General features: G+C 37.3%; 3 protein-coding genes across 3 annotated transcripts in view; 1 reads left to right on the forward strand and 2 right to left on the reverse strand.

Annotated features, from left to right (window-relative positions):
- LOC146405189 (olfactory receptor 1165-like) overlaps positions 1–20,493 on the reverse strand; it is a 458,625-nt gene that overhangs the window by 304,811 nt on the left and 133,321 nt on the right. The gene's annotated exons all lie outside the window — the stretch shown is intronic.
- Positions 7,008–7,937, forward strand: LOC146405212 (olfactory receptor 4C46-like). The gene has a single exon (XM_085015199.1). It carries the CDS (start codon positions 7,008–7,010, stop codon positions 7,935–7,937), a length of 930 nt encoding a protein of 309 aa, XP_084871325.1.
- LOC146405213 (olfactory receptor 4P4-like) lies at positions 11,520–15,520 on the reverse strand. The gene has a single exon (XM_085015198.1). It carries the CDS (start codon positions 15,518–15,520, stop codon positions 14,498–14,500), a length of 1,023 nt encoding a protein of 340 aa, XP_084871324.1. The 3' UTR covers positions 11,520–14,497.

The following is a 20,493-nucleotide window of genomic DNA, read 5'->3' on the forward strand; positions in this document are numbered from 1 at the left end:
CTTGTACTATGCAACCATCATGAATCGGCGGCTATGTGGCCTGCTGGTGGGAGTGTCATGGCTGGGAGGCTTTCTCCATGGATTCATTCAGATCCTCTTCATCTTCAGATTGCCCTTCTGTGGCCCTAATATCATAGATCACTTTGTGTGTGACCTGATTCCTCTGCTTAATCTGGCCTGCACTGATACCCATATTCTAGGGTTCTTTGTTGCTGCCAACAGTGGATTCATCTGTCTGTTAATTTTCCTAATCTTGGTTGGATCCTATGCAGTCATCCTTCACACCCTTAGGACCCAAAGCTTGGAGGCCAGACGCAAAGCCCTCTCTACCTGTGTCTCCCACATCACAGCAGTTGTCATCTTCTTTGTGCCCTGCATATTTGAGTACATGTGACCAGCAGTTACTTTACCCATTGATAAGGCAGTTGCTGTATTCTACACTATGATAACTCCAATGTTAAATCCCTTAATCCATACTTTGAGAAATGACCAGCTGAAAAATGCCATTAGGAAACTATTTAGTAGGAAAGATATTTCAAGTGAAATATAAATGCGCCTAGAGCCCTAATTTGAGTCAACAAATGAAGAGACAGAAGGAGATTTTTGTTATTCTCAGAAAATAATACCTGTGAGAGAATGAATATAAAAACCACTAAAAAGCATATATTTTGTCAGAAGGGGAAATATAATTGGTTGATGAATATGGAAAACAAACAAACAAACAAATAAACTAAACTAGCCCAGGACTATTCTCTTACTATTTGGAAAATTCCAGCAAATAAGAGCACACTTTCACTACATTCATCAATTTATATGGATTCAAAGTTTTTATTCTTTATTTTTTTTGTCTTTTTGCCTTTTATAGGGCTGCACCCGTGGCATATGGAGGTTCCCAGGCTAGGGATCTAATCAGAGCTGTAGACCCTGGCCTACACCAGAGCCACAGCAACGTGGGATCCGAGCTGTGCCTGCAACCTACACCAGAGTTTACAGCAACTCTGGATCCTTAACCCACTGAGCAAGGCCAGGGATCGAACCTGCAACCTCATGGTTCCTATTTGGATTTGTTAACCACTGTTCCATGATGGGAACTCCTCAAAGTTTTTATTCCAATGCAACAACATAAAGGCATTAAAAATATATACTGAGGTTTACGAATAATCTCTGTTACAATCCAAAGAGTTAGGTAGACACTGCCATTACTGCCATTAAGAGCTGAGAGAACAAACAGAAATGAGTAAGTTCCAAAACAGAAATACTGAAGAACCAGTAATCAGAATACCACTGATGGTTCAGACTATCATCTTCACTGCTGTGATACACTGTCAGGAAATGATGACAGAAAGGGAACATGATTAGAATAGTCACTGTTATTAGCAATGGACTGTGGGACTGTGCTGGACCGTATACATATGTAATAAATAATGTAGCTTATTACATGTATATTATCATAGGAAAAAATAATTTATTTTCATAATAGCCATGATATGTTACACTACATATGCATACCTTTTAGTATATATACTATTATGCAATGGGTTGACTACATATAACTAAATTCTAATAATTTATTAGTCAATCTGTCCATTTTTAAATTTCATGGTTGATGGTTAGGTATTTTCTGTAGCATTGTGTTATGTAACTCCTTTAGGCATAAAAAAGATATGGGCCATTTAATCTCAAAAACATGAATAATGAATATTACATCATATTTCCAAATTTCCATGTATCACTATGAATCATTTTGTATTGTCCTTGTCACCATCTTATATAATATTAGTAGTAAAAAATAAGTAATATTTTGTTTGACAGGAATTTTAAATTCATTAAGTTAATATTTTGTTATGAATTTCAATGTATTAAACAATCATATTGGAGTTCCCCCTCTGGCATAGGAGGTAAAGAATCTGACTGCAGTGGCTCAGGGTCACTGTGGAGGCACAGGTTCGATCCCCAGTTCAGTGGATTAAAGCATCAGGCATTGCCACAGCTGCAGTGGAGGTAAATCTCTATGGCTGGGATTCCATCCCTGGTCTGAGAACTTCCTTATGCCACAGAGGCCATCATTATAAAAAGAAACAACAAAATCAGTCATACTCAGAAAGCATATGCCCACTTGAAAATATGAGATTGAAAAAGTAGAATATTTGTGGGTTATCCTAATTAACAAATGAATAAATATAAGTATAAAGTGGGAATGATTTTCTAAATTATAGAAAAAAAAGGAAGTAGTACTTGAGCCTAGGAAATTCTTTTGACCTTTATCTGAGACTTTTATTTTTATCCCTTCTGAAAACACAATTTGTTTTCCTTACTGCTTAAACTAGGAATAAGGAAAAAATGGAATTTGCGTGTATCATTTTATGAAGAAAGAGTTTACCTTGATAACCACCCCGCTCTTAGCAAGATTTCAATGCACTGCAAATGTGGGTTTTTCCTCTATTTCCCTGTTAATCAGTTGGCTTTTTGGTAACATTACATCATGAAAAGCTGTTTTTGATGTATATAGAAATTATGCAATTTCAGAATAAATATATTCCATTCACTGCTTTCATTCTTCATTCATTAAACAACACATATTTTTAGTCCAAGGGTTCTAGCAGGCATATTGATAGTTGTTGGGGCTTCAGTACTGAATAAAGAAAAAATCTGAGTGCTGCTTTCACAGAGAGACTCCAAAAAGGGAGCAGAAAATGACATCACACTGCTATAACCTATAAGATAATGAAGCACAGTGAGTCATCAAAGTCTGTTGCGAAGACACACAACATAGACATGGTGGGTCAGAAAAAATTTCAGGATGAAAAGACATCAAAATGGGATGCAAGGGATAAAATACAATCCCCAGAATGAATAGGCATCAGGGAGAGTAACAGTGTTGCTGGGAGATGGAATATATATCAAAGGTCAGCAGGTGAGTACAAGAATGCACAAGTCTTAATAAACTAAATATTGTGGTACTTCTTAAATCAACTCTTTCTTCGAAAGTTATTTCCCGAATGTCCACTGTGTGCCAGACAACATGCTGGACACTTAGCTCAAAAAGGGAAAAATACATTATGAAGTTGGAGAGACAGGAACACAGAAAGTCAAGGAGGGTGTTGTAATTGTTTGAAGGCTTAATGCTAAGTACTCTATGGAAAATTTCCAGCTTACATAGTTTTAAACTAGAAAATTATCACATTAGATCTGAACTTTAGAATGACAATTCTAGCTTCAGTATGGAAAATAAATTGAAGGAAGCATCACAAGCAGCAGAAGGGTAGCAATGAGGTTACTGTAATGATTTCAGTGTAAAAGGATCCTGGAGGCTTGAGCTTTGCCAGAGATGAGGCAGAATGGGGTGGACACAGCTGCTTCTGGTCAGATTTCATTCACTGGTCGCCACTGCACCCAAGAATTGCTGTTGTGTGTCTGGGCTACTGACAGCGCATAGCCCCATTCTTTCTGGACACCTGTGGCATATGGAAGTTCCCAGGCTAAAGATCAAATCGGAGCTTCAGTTGCCAGCCTACTCCACATCCACAAGAATCCCCATCTAAGCCACATTTGAGACCTAAATCACAGCTTACTTACACCAACACCAGAACATTAACCCACTGTGCAAGGCCAAGGATTGAACATGCATCCTCAGGATACTATGTCAGGTTCTTAACCCACTGAACTAGAATGGGAGCTAAGGAGCTCTAATTTTTAAACTTTCAAAGAACATGAAAAGAAACTTCTTCCACCACAAATATACCTAGAACAATACTTTTAAAAAAATGCTCAATGATATTAGCCATGAAGGAAAGCAATTTAAACCTCAGTAATTTATCACTGGATACCTCCTAGAAAAAATAAAGGTAAAATAATGCAAAGGAACCAGAATGTAGAACTTCATTTGTGTTTGAATTTAGAATGAGCTTCTTGTGTTTACATATCATTCCACATGTTTAATGTTGCCTAAGGCCCCATACTGACCATCATAATAGCACTAGAGATATCTTACTGAGACCATTTTAGAATTTTGGTTTTCTTCCACAGGCCTCTGGTAAATGGCAAAAACAGTTTCTAACTTTGAGTATTACAAATTGCTGTCATTAGTTTTATGACCTCTCTGATCTGGTGGTTAATCAATGAACACTAGGTTTCCAGGAAAAGGGTTTCACACTGATGAGAAGACAAATTTCTCTCTCTGCCATGGGGGCACAGGTTAACCACATCAGAGATCCTCACACTGGAACCATGCCATCCTTGCTACACACATGACGTTCAAGTTTCTCAGATACCCAGATTCACACAGAGAAAGGGGACTCACAGGGTTTGTTTCCAAGGGCAGGGAATACAATTCCCCACAGAAGAATATGTGCTCTTCCAACCTGTTTCTCCAGAATACCTGCTTCGAAGACAAAGCCTTTCCATCAAAGAAGGTAATTAATTCCTGGGAGAGAAAATAGCAGCTCTAAGGAAAAGGCCCATGAACTACTGTGGAAACCTCTTTAAATACCCATGCAGGGCATGGGAACATGGCTTTTTCTGTTTGATTGCTTACACATCCAGAGTACGATGCATCAGGGATGGAATGAGGATTTCGATATGTTTCTACCACACATTCTGCCTCCTGCTTATAGGACCAGAGCCATCCATCAAAGCTCACTTTGCCATAGTGTTCAAAATCAATTCTTCTAAATCAAACTCCCAGGTTTTCTAGGGAAACCACTTGAGGCATTAGGCTAGAAGGAAATATTCAAACTACTAAACTGACTTGCTTATCTATTGTCGATGTGATAAGCAATTATCTGAAGAATCTCTTTTCTACTGTGTCATGTCTTTCATCTTGAAAAGTACTTATCCCAAAAGGTGGTCGTTGTGTAGATCGATTTGTTCTGAGCCCTCTCAAATATCATTAACATCACCCAAGACCAGAAGGTAAGTTTCTCAATAGTGCTGATGCTGATTACAGACTGTTACTTTACATATATAATGATCCCGATTTTTCAACATTTTTCAAAGTGAATAATAACACATTATATCTTTCCCCACTCTTCAAGAGAAAGGTGATGAATATCATTAATCCACCCTAACAAATGAAACACTCGAGATTAAGAAATGTATTTGTACGACCCAGCTCTCTACACCAGATATCTTTCTTTGGCTAAGAGACCCATTTGAAACACTCAAGATGAATCATGAGAATGTAAATGAAATTTAAACACACCTTACACACAACAGTATAAAGGAGACTATGAAGTGATATAAACCATATACTATTTAGTTCAATAGGAAGATCTTTTCCTGAGATCCACTGTTATGCATACTATGAGTCTCCTCTGGCTCTGTTAATGGAAAACTGGAGATGAATCCTCCACAGTTTCTTATATAGTTAAATGTTTTTCTGTATTATTGCTGAATGTGGCCATTCTTCCTATGCCTACATCCACAGAGAGTCAAAAACAAGGTAAGGTTCTTTGCATACACCATGTATTGCATATGTTCATATGTGTTTCCTCAATCAATACCCATCATAGCTGAGTGCACATGAATATTCTCATTTGATATTAGAGGAAACAAACTTGTAACAGACCAGGAAATGTACCTCAGATCAAGAAGCTGAGATTGGGAAAGAATTTTCTAATCTGATTTGTTTTTCTGATTCTCACAGTAATACACTCAACCCCTGGGGTCATCAAATCAATGCTTTTGGGGAGTATCTGAGGATTCATGATTAGTAGGGAAACTGGGGAGGAAAGATCCAAGGGTGAGGGAGGGACAAAATGAAAACAGACCTTCAGTGAACACAGGACCACATAGTTATCCAAAACTGGAAATTCCAATATGTTGAACTGTCTATATGTCTGAGTCTGCGTGTATGTGTATTAATATGTCTGTCAATGAAATGAATTCATATGTACTTGTCTTTGAAAGAGAATTATAATACCATGACAATTATGGTCACATCAAAAGGAGACGGTTAGTTTGGTAGTGTTTATTTTAATCTAACAATGTAGGGCATAGTGAAAGAAATTGGAGGAAAAATAAAACTAAGATGTATAATCTGTACTATTCTTAGATCTGCCATTTATTAGCTGCTTGATGTAGTTGAGATCCTTAATTTCTCTCTGTTTCTGTTCCCTAGTGTGTTAAATAGGTAGAGAAATGATTGTGGTAATTGTCTTATAATTTTGTACTGAGGATTAACTAAATGCCTTTAAAAAATTTGCATGCAATCATTATTTCATTAAGCCAATTTAAATAAATTTTCTTGTAGTATAGTTGATTTAAATTAAGGTTTAATTACTATTATCATGTGTGTTCCCATTAACATTAGGCTCTAAATAATTTTTAAATGATTTTTTTTCATAAAACCTGGTTTACAATGTTCTGTCAATGTTATACTGTGCATACTGTGCAGCATATAAAATGCTTTACCATGATCAACATGGAAGGAGTAATACCATGCACATGATTCTATTATGCCATGTCCATTGCAATCAATTATTAAAACCACCTATATCAGCTATTATAAAGTTGTTGGATTGAAGACATATGGTTTACCCGTTTTCTTATACCATACTGTCTCCTGTACCCTGTTCATCACCTTCCCATTACCAATGGCTTCTTATATTAAATTACATTTTTAAGTAAATTTTATGGCCTCTCTCACCTTGCTGAGTCTTCGCCCACTTCATCCATGTCACAGAAGACGCTTCACTAAACTCATACACAAGATTCCCTCTCTCTCAAGATACCTTGTCCCCTAACACTCATATAATAAGAGTCTTACATGTATATTCTCACATTGACACTCATAATCTCATTTGATATTACACTCACAATTGAATTACCTTCAAGAGATCAGATCAAATTTTTTATCTCAAGGAAAATCTTATAGGAATTTAGAATCCAGTAGAATATAGGCATTTGATATTTATTTGGTGGAGAGCCTTAATAATCTCAAGAGTGGGTTAAAAAAAAAAGGACTTTATTTTTTTAAGGTAATGTGCTTGACAGTAACATGAAGGAACATGGAGACTAGGAACAATGTAACGGAGTTCATTCTACTGGGACTCACTCAGAATCCACACATGCAGAAAGTCATATTTGTGGTGTTTTTGCTCATCTACACTGTCTCTCTGGGAGGAAATGTGCTCACCGTGGTCACCATCACTACCAGCCCATTAATCGGGTGCCCCATGTACTATTTCCTGGCTCATCTCTCTTTCATCGATGCTTGCTATTCCTGTGTGGATACACCTAAAATGGTTGCAGACTCACTCTATGAAAAGAAAACAAGCACTTTCCATGCATGCATGATGCAAATCTTTGGGGAACATTTCTTTGCAGGGGCTGATATCATCCTGCTGACCGTGATGGCCTATGACCGGTATGTGGCCATCTGCAAGCCCTTGTACTATGCAACCATCATGAATCGGAGGCTATGTAGCCTGCTGGTGGGAGTGTCATGGCTGGGAGGCTTTCTCCATGGATTCATTCAGATCCTCTTCATCTTCAGATTGCCCTTCTGTGGTCCTAATATCATAGATCACTTTATATGTGACCTGATTCCTTTACTTCATCTGGCGTGCACTGATACCCACACTCTAGGGCTTGTAATTGCTGCCAACAGTGGATTCATCTGTCTGTTAATTTTCCTAATCTTGGTTGGATCCTATGGGGTCATCCTTAACTCCCTAAGGAAGCAAAGCTTGGAGGCCAGACGCAAAGCCCTCTCTACCTGTGTCTCCCACATCACAGCAGTTGTCATCTTCTTTGTGCCCTGCATATTTGAGTACGTTCGACCAGCAGTTACTTTACCCATTGATAAAGCAGTTGCTGTTTTCTACACTATGATAACTCCCATGTTAAATCCCTTAATCTATACCCTGAGAAATGCCCAGCTGAAAAATGCCATTAGGAAACTGTTTAGTAGAAAAGCTATTTCAAGTGAAATATAAATGTGCCTAGAGCCCAAATGTGAGTGAATAAGAGGCAAGGGTCATAAGGAGATTTTTGTTAATCTCAGCAAGAGATGAAGAAAATTAAAATCACTACAAATCATAGAGTCTGCCAGAAGGGGAATTAAAATGGGTGCAAGAAAATGGGGGAAAAAAATAGCCCAGGACTATTCTCTTTGTATTTGGAAAATTCCATCAAATTGGGGCATACACTCACTAAGTTAATCAATGTATATGCATTTGAACTTTTATTCTAGTAAAACAACATAAAGGCAATAAAATATATACTGGTCTTTAGGAATCATCTCTGTAACCATCCAAAGAGTTAGGTGGGCTCTGCTGTTACCTCCATTCACAGCTGAGGGAACAAACAGAAATGACTAAGTTCCAAAACAGAAATACTGAAGAACCACTCATCCGAATATTACTGATCACTCAGACTATGTTCTTAACTGCTGTGATACACTGCAGGAAAAGATGACACAAAGGTAACATGATTAAAACAGTCACCAGTCATAGAGATGGACTGAGGGACCGTGCTGGACCACATACATATCTAATAAACAAAGTCACTTATTACATGTATATCCTCATATGAAGAAATACTTTTCCTTTATATTCTTTGTATGTATAACATATTGTACTATATATGCATATCTTTTAGCATATATACTATTATACAATGTGTTGACTACATATAGCTAAATTCTAATGATTTTATCAGTAAATCTGCCCATGTTTAAATATCATGGTTGATGGTTTTGTATCTACTTCTATAACATTGTGTTAGGTAACTCCTTTAGGAATATAAAAGATATGGCCCATTTCAGCTCAAGCATGAATAATGAATGTTACATCATGTTTCCAAATTTCCTTCTCTCGCTCAGAAGCATTTTGTATTGTCTTTGTGAACATCCTCTGCTGATAATCCACCAGAAAGAGGGAAGATTCATAAAAACAGTATTTTCTTTGTCAGGAATTTCATTAAATTTATTAAATTAATATTTTACCATGAATTTCAAGTTATTAAACAATCATATTGCCTACTGTGGCACAGTAGGCAAAGAATCTTACTGCAGCAGCTCAGGATCACTGTGGAGGAACAGGCTTGATCCCCAGATCAAGCAGGGGAGGTAACAGCTGTGGCTGGGATTCAATCCCTGGTCTGGGAAATCCATACGCCATGGATGCCATCATTAAAAAATTAAAAAATATTCTAACTTTTGCATTTTTATGATGATATGTCTTGTTGGGGGTCTGTTTAGGTTCTGTACAGTAGAAACTTGACAGAACACTGTATATCCAATGATAATGGAAACAAATAAAAGTCATTATACATAAAAAAAGAAAAAACTAAACCAGTCATACTCATAAAGTATGTGCTCACTTGAAAATAAGAGTTTGAATAAGTAGGCTATTTGTAGTTTATCACATTTACCAAATGAATGACTGTAAGTATAAAGTGAGAAACTTTTAGTAAAATATAGAAAAAAAGAAGTTATAGCAGTAGGAAATTATTTCTACCTTCATCTGAGATGTTTAATATATCCCTTCTGAAACCACAATTTGTATTTGTTAATGCTTAGAATAAGAAAAAATATTAAACTTGAGTATGTCATTCTATGAAGAAACAGTTTACCTTGATATTTCCCCTTTTCTTAGCAAGATATCCTCACACTATGAATATGGCCTGTTTTCCCTCTATTTCTCTGTTAATCAGTTGGCTTTTTGGTAACATTACATCATGGAAAGTCATTTTTGACAGACGTAGCTTCATGTATGCAAATTCCGCAATTTCAGAATAAATACATTCCATTCATTGCTTCCATCCTTCATTTATTAAAGAACACATACTTTGAGTCCAAGGATTCTAGCAGACACATCGATACTTGCTGGGGCTTCAGTACTGAATAAAGAAAAAAAACCTGAGTGATGCTTTCACAGACAGACCCTAACTAGAGAACAGAGCATGACATCACACTGCTATAACCTTTATGATAATGAAGCACAGTGTGTCATCAAGGTCTGTTAGGAAGACACACAACACAGATATGGTGGGTAAGGAAAAAATTTCAGGATGAAAAGACACTGAAATGGGATGCAGTGGATAAAACAGAATCAGAAGAATGAATAGGCATTAGGGAGAGTAACAGTGTTACTTTGAGATGGAATATATATCACAGGTCAGCAGGTGAGTACCAGAATGCACAAGTCTTAATAAATTAAATATTCCTGTGCTTGTTAAATCAATGATTTCTTCAACAATCATTTCCAGAATGTCCACTGTGTGCCAGGCAACATGCTGGACACTTAGCTCAAAAAGGGACAATAGTACATTATGACGTTGCAGAGACAGGAACAGAGAATGTCAAGGAGGGTCTCATAATTGTTTGAAGGCTTAATGCTAAGTACTCTAGGGAAAATTTCCAATGTAAAAAAATTAAACCTAAAATGATAAAGTTAGCTTTAAGTTTTAGATTAATAATTCTGGCTTCAGTACAGAAAATAAATTGAAGGAACTAAACATGCAGCAGAAGGGGAGCTAGAGGTCACTGTAATGATTTCAGTGTAAAAGGATCCTGGCGGCCTGAGCTTTGCCAGTGACGATGCAGAATGGGGTGGACAGAGCTGCTTCTGGTCAGATCTTGTTCACTGGGCCTCACTGCACCCAGGAACTGCTGCTGTGTGTCTGGGCTGCTGACAGTCCACTGCCCCTTCCTTTCTGGACATGTACATCTGAGAAATCTGGAACCATTTCACTTAGGGATCATGCCCATGTATCCAAGGTTGTGCCAGTGGGCAATGAATGAAGCATGGTTGAAAAGGCCTCGTCTCATGCCCATCAGTGGAAACAGCTCTGCCATACAGTATATTCTGCAGAGTTCCATGTATCCAGGCTGAAGCCAAGTATATCCCCCTTTTCCTCCTCTCGCAGGCAGTTTCCCTCCAAACTTCCCCTTACAAATTACTTTCATAAACATTTTATCCAAGAGTCTGCATCTATGAAACCCAAATTAAAATGGAAAAATAGAGAACAGTTCAAGAAATACCCAGGAGTTGTAAGTAAAAGGACTTGATAGAAGATGATGATGTAAGAGAGAAGAATGATGAATGAAATCCATATTCTGCCTTGGTTCATTGGATGCTTGAGGAAGCAGCAAAGAAGGAACCGAGAGAAGATGATGCCCTTGGCCAGTGAAGAGGTCTCTCCTCCCCAGTGGACCTGGCCACTCACCCTCTGGCTGAAGGAGTAAACCTTCCTTAATGAAAAACCTGTCATGAGCTCCCCTATAATGGTTGCCATGAAAGGCAATGCTCATTCTCCTCAGGACCCACCAAGAACTCCTCAAGTTGCTCTTCGTTCCTTAACCTGACAACAGTCCCAACAGACCCCTGAAAGTAAGGTACAGTGTGACGCAAGATGAGTGCCCTACCCTCCAAAATAACTCCTTGAGTTTTCTAATTTATGCAGACAGAAATCCAGGGAATATATGTGAGAATGGACATCATAGGAAGAAAAAAAATTTCTGAACCAGGCTTGACTTATTGGTATGGGCCCAAAAGCAGATATTCTGCTTTTTCTTTTTTTTTTTCCTGTCGTTTTTAGGGCCACACTGGTGGGATATGGAAGATCCCAGGCTAGGGGTTGAATCAGAGCCTTAACTTCAGGCCTACACCACCGCTGTGTCACAGCAATGCCGGATCCTTAACCCACTGAACGAGGCCAGGAATCGAACCCGAATCCTCACAGACACAAGTGGGGTTCGCTACTGCTAAGCCACAATGGAAATCCCAGATGTGGCATTTAACATTGCTGCTGGGGGAGTCACAAAAGGCACTAAGAGTCTGCATGGTGAGGAAGAACACAAGAACCAAAGGTGACCCACAGTGAGTGGCTTAGAAATGCCAGCCTGCCTTGGTTTAATGCTGAGAAACAGATTCAAAGACATGGGTAAGTTGGAATATTTGAGTCAGTATGTCAATTAAAATCTACTCAGCCACCCTGGGATGATCTAGAGACATCAACTTCATCAATACGCGGAGAAAGAAATCTGTAGAGGGAACCTCAACATTCTTGAAAAGACCTGTGATGGCCCTTTTCCGTGGGCTAGACCATTAGTGGAAATCATGGTCACTGATTTGCGAAATCCAAGTGAAAGTAACTTAATGAGTGTAAGTAATTTCAGTGAAAGTAACTGAGTCCCAGGTCCGAGTGGCCAAGCAATGGCAGTTAATCCCAAAGGGAGGTGTGGGCCTGGTCACCATAATGGACAGCAGAGTCAAACAACAGGCAGAATAACACTTAGAGTGTTGTCTAGTTGATCACGGCATCCCTAGAAGTGAGACAAAGGATAACCATAATCAATCCTTAACCCCTCTGTGTCAGCAGAAAATCTCTAGCTGATGGCAAAAGCATGCTAACTGGAATCACAAAAACAGATATGCATGGCTTTGCAATCAATTCTTGGACATATAAATCTTAGAATTCCATGAATATAGAGGAGACTGGGTCCTCTCGAGGAAGGACCCTCATACCCTGCCACAAATTTACAGTGTATCTTCCTCCCAGACTTCTCCAAAGGGACATATGACATTCAATCAGAGTAACTCTCCATTGGGAAAAGGGAAATACTCAGAACTTTCAGGACTACTGACATTGATCTGAAAATTATTCGAGGAGATCCAAAATAATACTGTTGACCAGCAGAGTAGTAACTGATGGAAAGTTTATGATTTTCGCAACTTGAGTTCAGGTCCATTTACACTGGATCCATGGTCACAGAACCCATGCTGTGGTTATTTCCCCAGTTCCAGAACACATAATTGGAACAGGATAATTAGCAATGGGGCAGCATCCCCATACTGATTCCTTGACCTGTGAATTAAGGGGCAGTCTAGGGGGAAAGGCAAAGGGAGAGGTGTTACTGTTGTAATGAGTAAGTTCTTCACTACGTTACAAGATTTCCTTTAGGTATTGAGCCACAACGCATGTACTAATTCATAAACGTTTATTTTTTGAGTGATTTTAAGTTCACAGCTAAATCGAGAGAGAAGTACAGAGACCCTATAGAGCCCTTGTCTCCACACTGTAACACTCTCCTCATCAGAATGATACACTTGTTAAAATCAAAGGAACCTATATCGATGCATCATGACACCCCAAATTCATAGTTTACATTAGCAGTCCCTCTACGGATAGTACATTCTATGGGTTTTGACATATATGATGACAACATCCAAAACTGTTGTAACATACAGAAGAGGCTTACTCCCTAAAAATCCTCAATGCTCCACCTATTTATCCCTCCTCCTTCCCAACCCTTTATGTTCACTGATATTTTTGCTTTCACCATATGTGTGCCTTTTACAGAATGTCAGATAATTGAAATTACATAGCAGGGAGCCCTTTCACTTTGGATTCTTTCGGTCTGTAATATACATTAGGCTTTCCTGCATGTATTTTCATAGCTTAATAGCTCCTTTCTTTTTAGATTTGAATACTATTCCATTATCTGAATATGCTACCTTTTATTTATCTATTTACCACTAACAAATACCTTATTTTTTTTTCCCAAGGTTTGGTACACATGCATAGAGCTGTTGCAAACATCCATGAGCAGCCAAACTGCTTTTTTTGTTGTTTTTATTTTGTTTTGTGTCTTAATCTGTTTTTAGGCCAAAACTCATTTGTCTTTCGCTAGATTTTTATTGTTGTCATTATTTGCTTTTGTTTCTGTTTTTTTGTCATTGTAACAGGAGACATTGTTGATTCTTGATACAATGACTAGTCAGTTACCTCTCCATTTTATTTCATTTTATTTGCCCACAGCTCCAGCATGCAGAAGTTACCAGGCCAGGGATCAAAACTGCCACAGCAGTAACGGCTGGATCCTTAACCCACTGAGCCTCAGGGAACTCCCACCTATCAAGTTCAGATAGGTAAGTGTGGTTCAACAGTTAAATGTTCTTATGCAGTTCCTTGAGTTTTATTGGAAATGTTAAAAACTCAGATCAGCAAGTGAAACACTAGCAAATGCACTGTCAGCAATTTGAAATATTAATTCTTGTTTTGTATTCACAGGCTATTATTATAACATTCAATAGGGCACCAACAAAGCTGACCGCCAGAAATCACCTTAAGACAGATTCTACTCTAAATATCTCTTTGTTGCATAGCTCATTTCTGAATGGCACTAGCATATGTACATGTGAATGTGTTGTGATAAATTTAATTCATTAGTTTAGTTTTAGTTTTCAACATCTCCACTACCACAGAAGGAATGTTACTGTGTGTTCTGGGCCCTAAGTCCACATTTTCTGAAACACACTTAGTATTAAAAAACATTTTTTTTTCCCCACAAGTCACAAATCATGATAGGACTGCCTTCCTTCCTTTGGCTCAACTGTCTTTCTCAAGAAGGTAACACTATGGATGCCATCTTAATACCTCACCGCATTCATGTAGTTGCTGATTAACTTTCTTATACAAAAGTTTGGATGTGGTATTTATCTTATAGTCCTATGGTTCTCATTCCTTCCATTCAAGGTAGTGATGGTACCTAACACCTGAGAGAGTTGCTGTCCCATTCATTCATACCCACCCCCTTTTCTTTTACAAAGCTGCTTAGCCAATAAGCCTCTTCAAAGTTAACTGTGCGCTTCCTTTGAAAATAACATTTGATACTCAATTTTTTCAAAGTAGATTTCATCTCTGTATTTCTCAGTGTATATATCAATGGATTGAACATAGGAGCAATGATAGTATAAAAGAGTGCAAATATTTTGTCTTCAGGAAAAGTCGTAGGAGGTCTAAGGTAAATAAAGATCACAGGCACAAAAAATAAGATGACTACGGTGATATGAGACCCACAGGTAGAAAGTGCTTTTTGTCTTCCCTCAGCCGAATGATTTTTTAAGCTGAATAATATAATTCCATAAGAAACAGATAACACAGCAAAGGTAACTAAGGCAATCATACCTGCAAAGGCAATCACAAGGATACCAGTGATGTAGGTATCAGTACAAGCGATTTTTAGCAGAGGAAAAATATCACAGAAGTAGTGATCGAGTTCATTAGGACCACAGAAAGGTAACCGGATTGCCGTAAAAAACTGAGGCAAGGCATGGACTGCGCCACCAGCCCAAGCAGCCAAGAGTAGGAGGTTGCATCGTGTCCTGTTCATGATCATCACGTAGTGGAGAGGTTTGCAGATGGCAACGTAGCGGTCAAAGGCCATGGCAGTAAGAATAAAGATCTCAGTGCCTCCGAAGAAGTGCATGATAAGGACCTGCAACATGCAGTTACCATAGGAAATGGTTTTTCTTTCCGCTAGCAGGTCTCCAATTAATTTGGGTGTAACACTAGACGTATAGCAGATGTCTATGAAAGATAAGTGGCTGAGGAAATAGTACATTGGTTGGCTACAAAGAGGACTGCATTGAATGGAGACAAGGATCAGAAGGTTTCCCACCAACAGAGCAAGATAACAGAAGAAGAAGAATATGAAGCAAAATATTTGGATGTTCTGGTCATAAGAAAGTCCTAGAAGAATGAATTCTGAGATGTTTCTATGGCTTTCCATTTGTGTTTGGTATAGGTTATATACCAATTCCTTACGTTTCTGAAAAAAAGGAATATACAAACTTGGGTGAAAATTAATAGTAGGAACACAATAATATAAAAATTCTCTAAAAAAAGATTGACATGAGATAATCTCAATATGAATTATTCTTGACTGAATTAATTTTAAAAATTTGTATTCTCTCATTTCATAAATATACGGCAGATTAATTTATAATGGAAACTCTATTATAATTACAATAAAGTCTTACAGGACTTACTAATGTTACTTGTAATGATTTTAAATATTTAAATATGAGTTTGAAAATAAAACATTTGATTGCTGTTAATAATATTTTTTTACAAAACAAAGAAAGCTACGTGACCTAACACAAGAAAAGATTATTTTGCATATTTTTCAATTTTTATCTGGGAATGAATCCAAAAATAATCCACCCAGATTGAGCTGCCGAACATTAATTTGGGTAGATACATGCTTCCCTGCTTGTGAACAAACACTGCCAACCTGTCATAGTAAACCAGTATAACTGTTACTGCGTTCAAGGACAATTGAGAAATATACCTTAGGAAAGAATGCCAACCAATGACATCAAGTGTAAAAAATCATCTGCAAATTATCATATCTGTATTTCATGTGTTAACACAATTTAAAAATACATACTAATATTAAAGTTTATGGCAATCAGTAAAGAATAGGTACGATTGAGAAACTGCCCTACTATGTTTGACTTTTCCTAGAAATTTCATGCAAAAACCAATGGCAATAAAAGGAGGTAATGTGATGGTAACTTTTGGTCAGTTGTCTCTCGGTGGCCTTTGTTTCAATATTGAATAAAGGAAAATGTCATGGATTTTCGTCTTTTGTATCTAACTTGTAATTTCAAGACTAATCATGTAAACTAAGCGATAGAAATAAACTAAGTGATAGAAATACTTCACTTCCAGTGGCCATTTTATCCACTGATAAGATATTCTCACTCCACAGTGGGTTTGTGAAAGCCAGCATACCTTGTGTATGGCTGTCATATCTTGGCCCACAGATGTCTCTTTTGGAAAACATTGAATGCTTTGACAGATATAATTCTCAAACTAATTGTTTAAGCTCTCTAAAGTCTCTTCTTATTCTTCTTAAAATTAAGATATCATTCCATAATTCAGAAGTTAATGTGGAATATGAAATACCCCAGGGACATATCTCATTCATAACACACAGTTCTTTTCCTCTTACATTCTCTCCTGTTTGAGTGAGCAGTTTAGCAACCAAATTGTCATGCCTACATATAAACCTAAGTATAACAGAAAATGGTTTCAAAAATTCAACCATAGTTTAAACATGTGCAGTCAGATACACTTCCATTTCAATAATATGATCATGAAAAAATTTAAATTAGTTTGGTGATACGCCAGTTATCTTAGGACATTTTTAATGCATATCACTTGCCTCAGTTTTCTGGCACTAAGAAAATAGACTGAAAATTTTTATTTTTTTCCTAGGCTTGAATAAATCGTTTACATGTGTCATGCCATCAGTATAGGAGCAGAAGCTCTTACGTTTAACTTAAATTTGTCAGGACATATTTAGGTTCTCTCTTAATATATTAAAATGTAGTATGTTATAAATTTATTTCAGTTGATTCACATGAAACTAGTCTATGTAAGACGGCAGGTATTTTGAAATGGAAAAGTCCTTAATATTTGTAGATATTCAAGCCCAAACTGAGCCTTTTCTTAATAGTAATATGGAAGAAGTTATATAAGGATGAGATGAGACCCAATGAAATTCACTGCCAACTTGAAAATGCTTATAATGTGAAATTTTACTATTATTATTTTTCATTTAAATAATGCATGATTAAAGCTAAAGTATGCACTAGCATTTTTTATATTAATCAAATGATCACATGCTGTTAAGAAAAGTAAAAGCTTTTAGAAGGAAATTATAGCAAAAATACATACACGACATATAATAAGCCTAACGCACGCCTGGTTGATGGGACACTTACCACAACAGTGACATGGATAATGCACTGCCTACAGACCTGAGGGGCTGTCAGGTTAATTTGAGGATGCATCAGTAATATTTCCACCCCACACCCCCAGATACTTACTCTGCCAATTTGTTTCCAGTATAAACAGTTGAAATTAAGTGCAGAGAAATGAAAACCAGTTAACTCAAACACATCCAGATTCGTTTTCTCAAATATTTTGGAAACTCAGCACATCTTCAACCTTCAACCAAGGATTCCAAGGAAAGTGGGCTTAACATTTTAATAAAGTGATCAGTGATGCAAGAAGTACATCCTTATCCCTCAGGAAAGCAGCCTACAAATTTGGAATGTTGATTTGATCTCAATACTAGCTCACTAAATAATAAAGAGCATTTTTAAATTCTCAAAAAACCAGCACCAGTATATAGGTCCTAGATGTCATCTATTTCATGCTGATGTCTGAAGAATATTGGTTGGGGAGAACAGAACAGAAACGTAAGCATCTAAGCAAAAATTAATAGGTCTTTGAAGGTTCTAAGTAATTATGTTCCCAAAGGCATTTCTAAACAGATCAAGGCCAAATGTTGCCAAGCCACTGTCCATGGCAATGTCCCTGGGTCCCCAGTTTGTTTACTTTCCACCTTTATCTCAACTTGCCTTAGGCATTTTTTCTCTGGGGACCCTCAAGGCTATAGTCAAGAGCAGTTCATGAAACTCTGTCTGCCTTGTGTTCTTCCACCATTCTGAAGAATAGGAGGGAATTGGTACAACCTGTAAGAGCATTAGGTTGTCTCTTAATAAAACCAGAGATGAAATAGGACAAAGAGAACCAAACATGGGCAGTTACTTTCTCAGTATGGACCGTTATCAAGATCCTAGGCATACAGAGTAGATAGATCAATAAATCCACAATCTGCCAAGTCATACTTGGTACAAGGTTCCTTGTTTCTAGGGACTAACATTGTTGGAATAGATTGGTGGGGAATGGGAGAAAAAGAAACAAAAAAAGAGAAGACTAAGCATTCTTTTCTGCATAAACATGGTAGGGAGGAAAAGGATGCATCAAGTGAAAGAGATGGAAAATTCAGAGAACGAAAGCACACAAAGGACAGCATGGCTTTTATTCCCTTTCACACTCTGTTCTTTTGTCACTAAATAGCCACAGATTGTTTAGATTCAGCCTCATGTGCCCACAATGAATTCACTGAGTCTCTCTCTCTGCCAAATACATATCCATACATTGAATCTTTGCTTACGCATTTAAAATGTTAGGAAGGCATATTCAATCCTGTCTAATCTGGCTCAGAGCAAATGACTTGGCAAAAAAAAATAATAATAACAAGAACATATTGACAGAGTATTGGGTGATTTATGTTTATTGTATTTTTGATACTCATGATAGTATTTGACATATTATTAGCTCTACTATGAGAAAATAACACTGAAGAGTCTAAGATTCTAGCTCAAACCAGTAACCCAGTAAGCAACAGTGGCAAGAAAATGCTAGATTTAATGCTTGCTTCCACTTGAGTTATCTTAAGTAAATGAATAATCTAGTACTTCAGCATAGGGGAAAACAAAACCCGAAGTTTTTACTGGTTGTCCACCTCAACATCATGCCCTATGTTGACCAAACTTTTACTGAAACTATCCTGTATCAATCTACATTAAGAGACAGCTGGTCACATCTTGAATCTCCATCTTCCATAAAAACAAATTTGACACTTCAGAGAGACACATATATGTGTCCCATTAACATCCTCAAATCATGAATTCATTTCTGGTCATATAACTCATTCTGACACAAACTTAATTTTGAAAATGTACATTTTTTTCTTTTAGTACCATATGTAAATGATTTTCCTAATCCAGATCACCTACATTTTTTTAATCTTTTTATTGTTCATGGTAGTTACTATTGCTTTCACTTTTTGTTTTTTTAAATCGGTGTACTGACTTAAGTGATTTACTTTCCAATTGTGATGTGCTCCTTCCTAGAGATTCCTCTTATTTAGGGAAGATTAATCACTACTTTTATTAGGTTTGGTATCATTGTATTTTTTGTGATTTATATGTATTGTTTGGTTTTTGCTTGTATGGGGAATTATTTATCTATCTTTCTATTCAAAATGGTAATCTTGATGGATAGAATATCCTAGGTTGCAGAGTTTTCTCTTTCAGGACTTTGAATATATCTGACCACTGCCTTCTGGCATGCAGCTTTTCTGTAGAGAAATCGGCCAATAGCCTATTTAGGGTTCTCTTGTAATTACTCTTTGTTTTTCCCCTGCTGCTTCAGAATTCTCTCCTTATCTTTAAATTGTGCATTTTAATTATGATACATCTTGGCGAAGGTCCAGTTGGGATCATCTTCTTTGGGACCCTCTGTGCTTCCTGTTCCTGGATAGCTGTTTCCTTCTTTACGTCTGTGAAGAGTTCAGTCATAGTTGCTTCAAACACATTTTTGATCCTTTTTTCTTTTTTTCATCTGGGGTCCCATTTATGTACATATTGTCCCATAGGTCTAATATATGGATTTTTTTTTTCCATTTGTCTTTCTCTATTGTTCTGATTAGGTGATTCCCATTATTCTATCTTCCCGATCACGAGTTTGTTTTTCTGCATTATCCAATTTCCTATGTCTCATCAAATGGGTTTCCTACTTTTAGTTGGATCCTTTTTTATAGGTTCTATTTCCTTTCTACAATAATATGCATTTCTATCAATGGCCCTTCTTAATCCCTTCAATTCAAAATATTCCTCTTTTGAATTCAGAGTCTGGGACACTGGTGAGATCTGTTTCACGGTTTGTTCTTTCAGGGGAATTCTCTCAGTCTTTTAATTTGGAGTGGTGCTTCTTCATTTTTCTTGTGTATCTCTGACGTTATGCATTTAGGATAAATAGCTCCCCGCTGTGGTCTTGAAGTGTTGCTTATATGTGGCTGTGTTCCTGTGTATCTCAAGAGGATGTAAGAGATGTCTTTAA

The sequence above is a fragment of the Sus scrofa genome, chromosome 2 (genome assembly GCF_054392235.1).
Source record: "Sus scrofa isolate SSC_HxYL_T2T_F1_AM1 chromosome 2, Sscrofa_HxYL_maternal_Yorkshire_Landrace_v2.0, whole genome shotgun sequence".
Classification (NCBI taxonomy): domain Eukaryota; kingdom Metazoa; phylum Chordata; class Mammalia; order Artiodactyla; family Suidae; genus Sus; species Sus scrofa.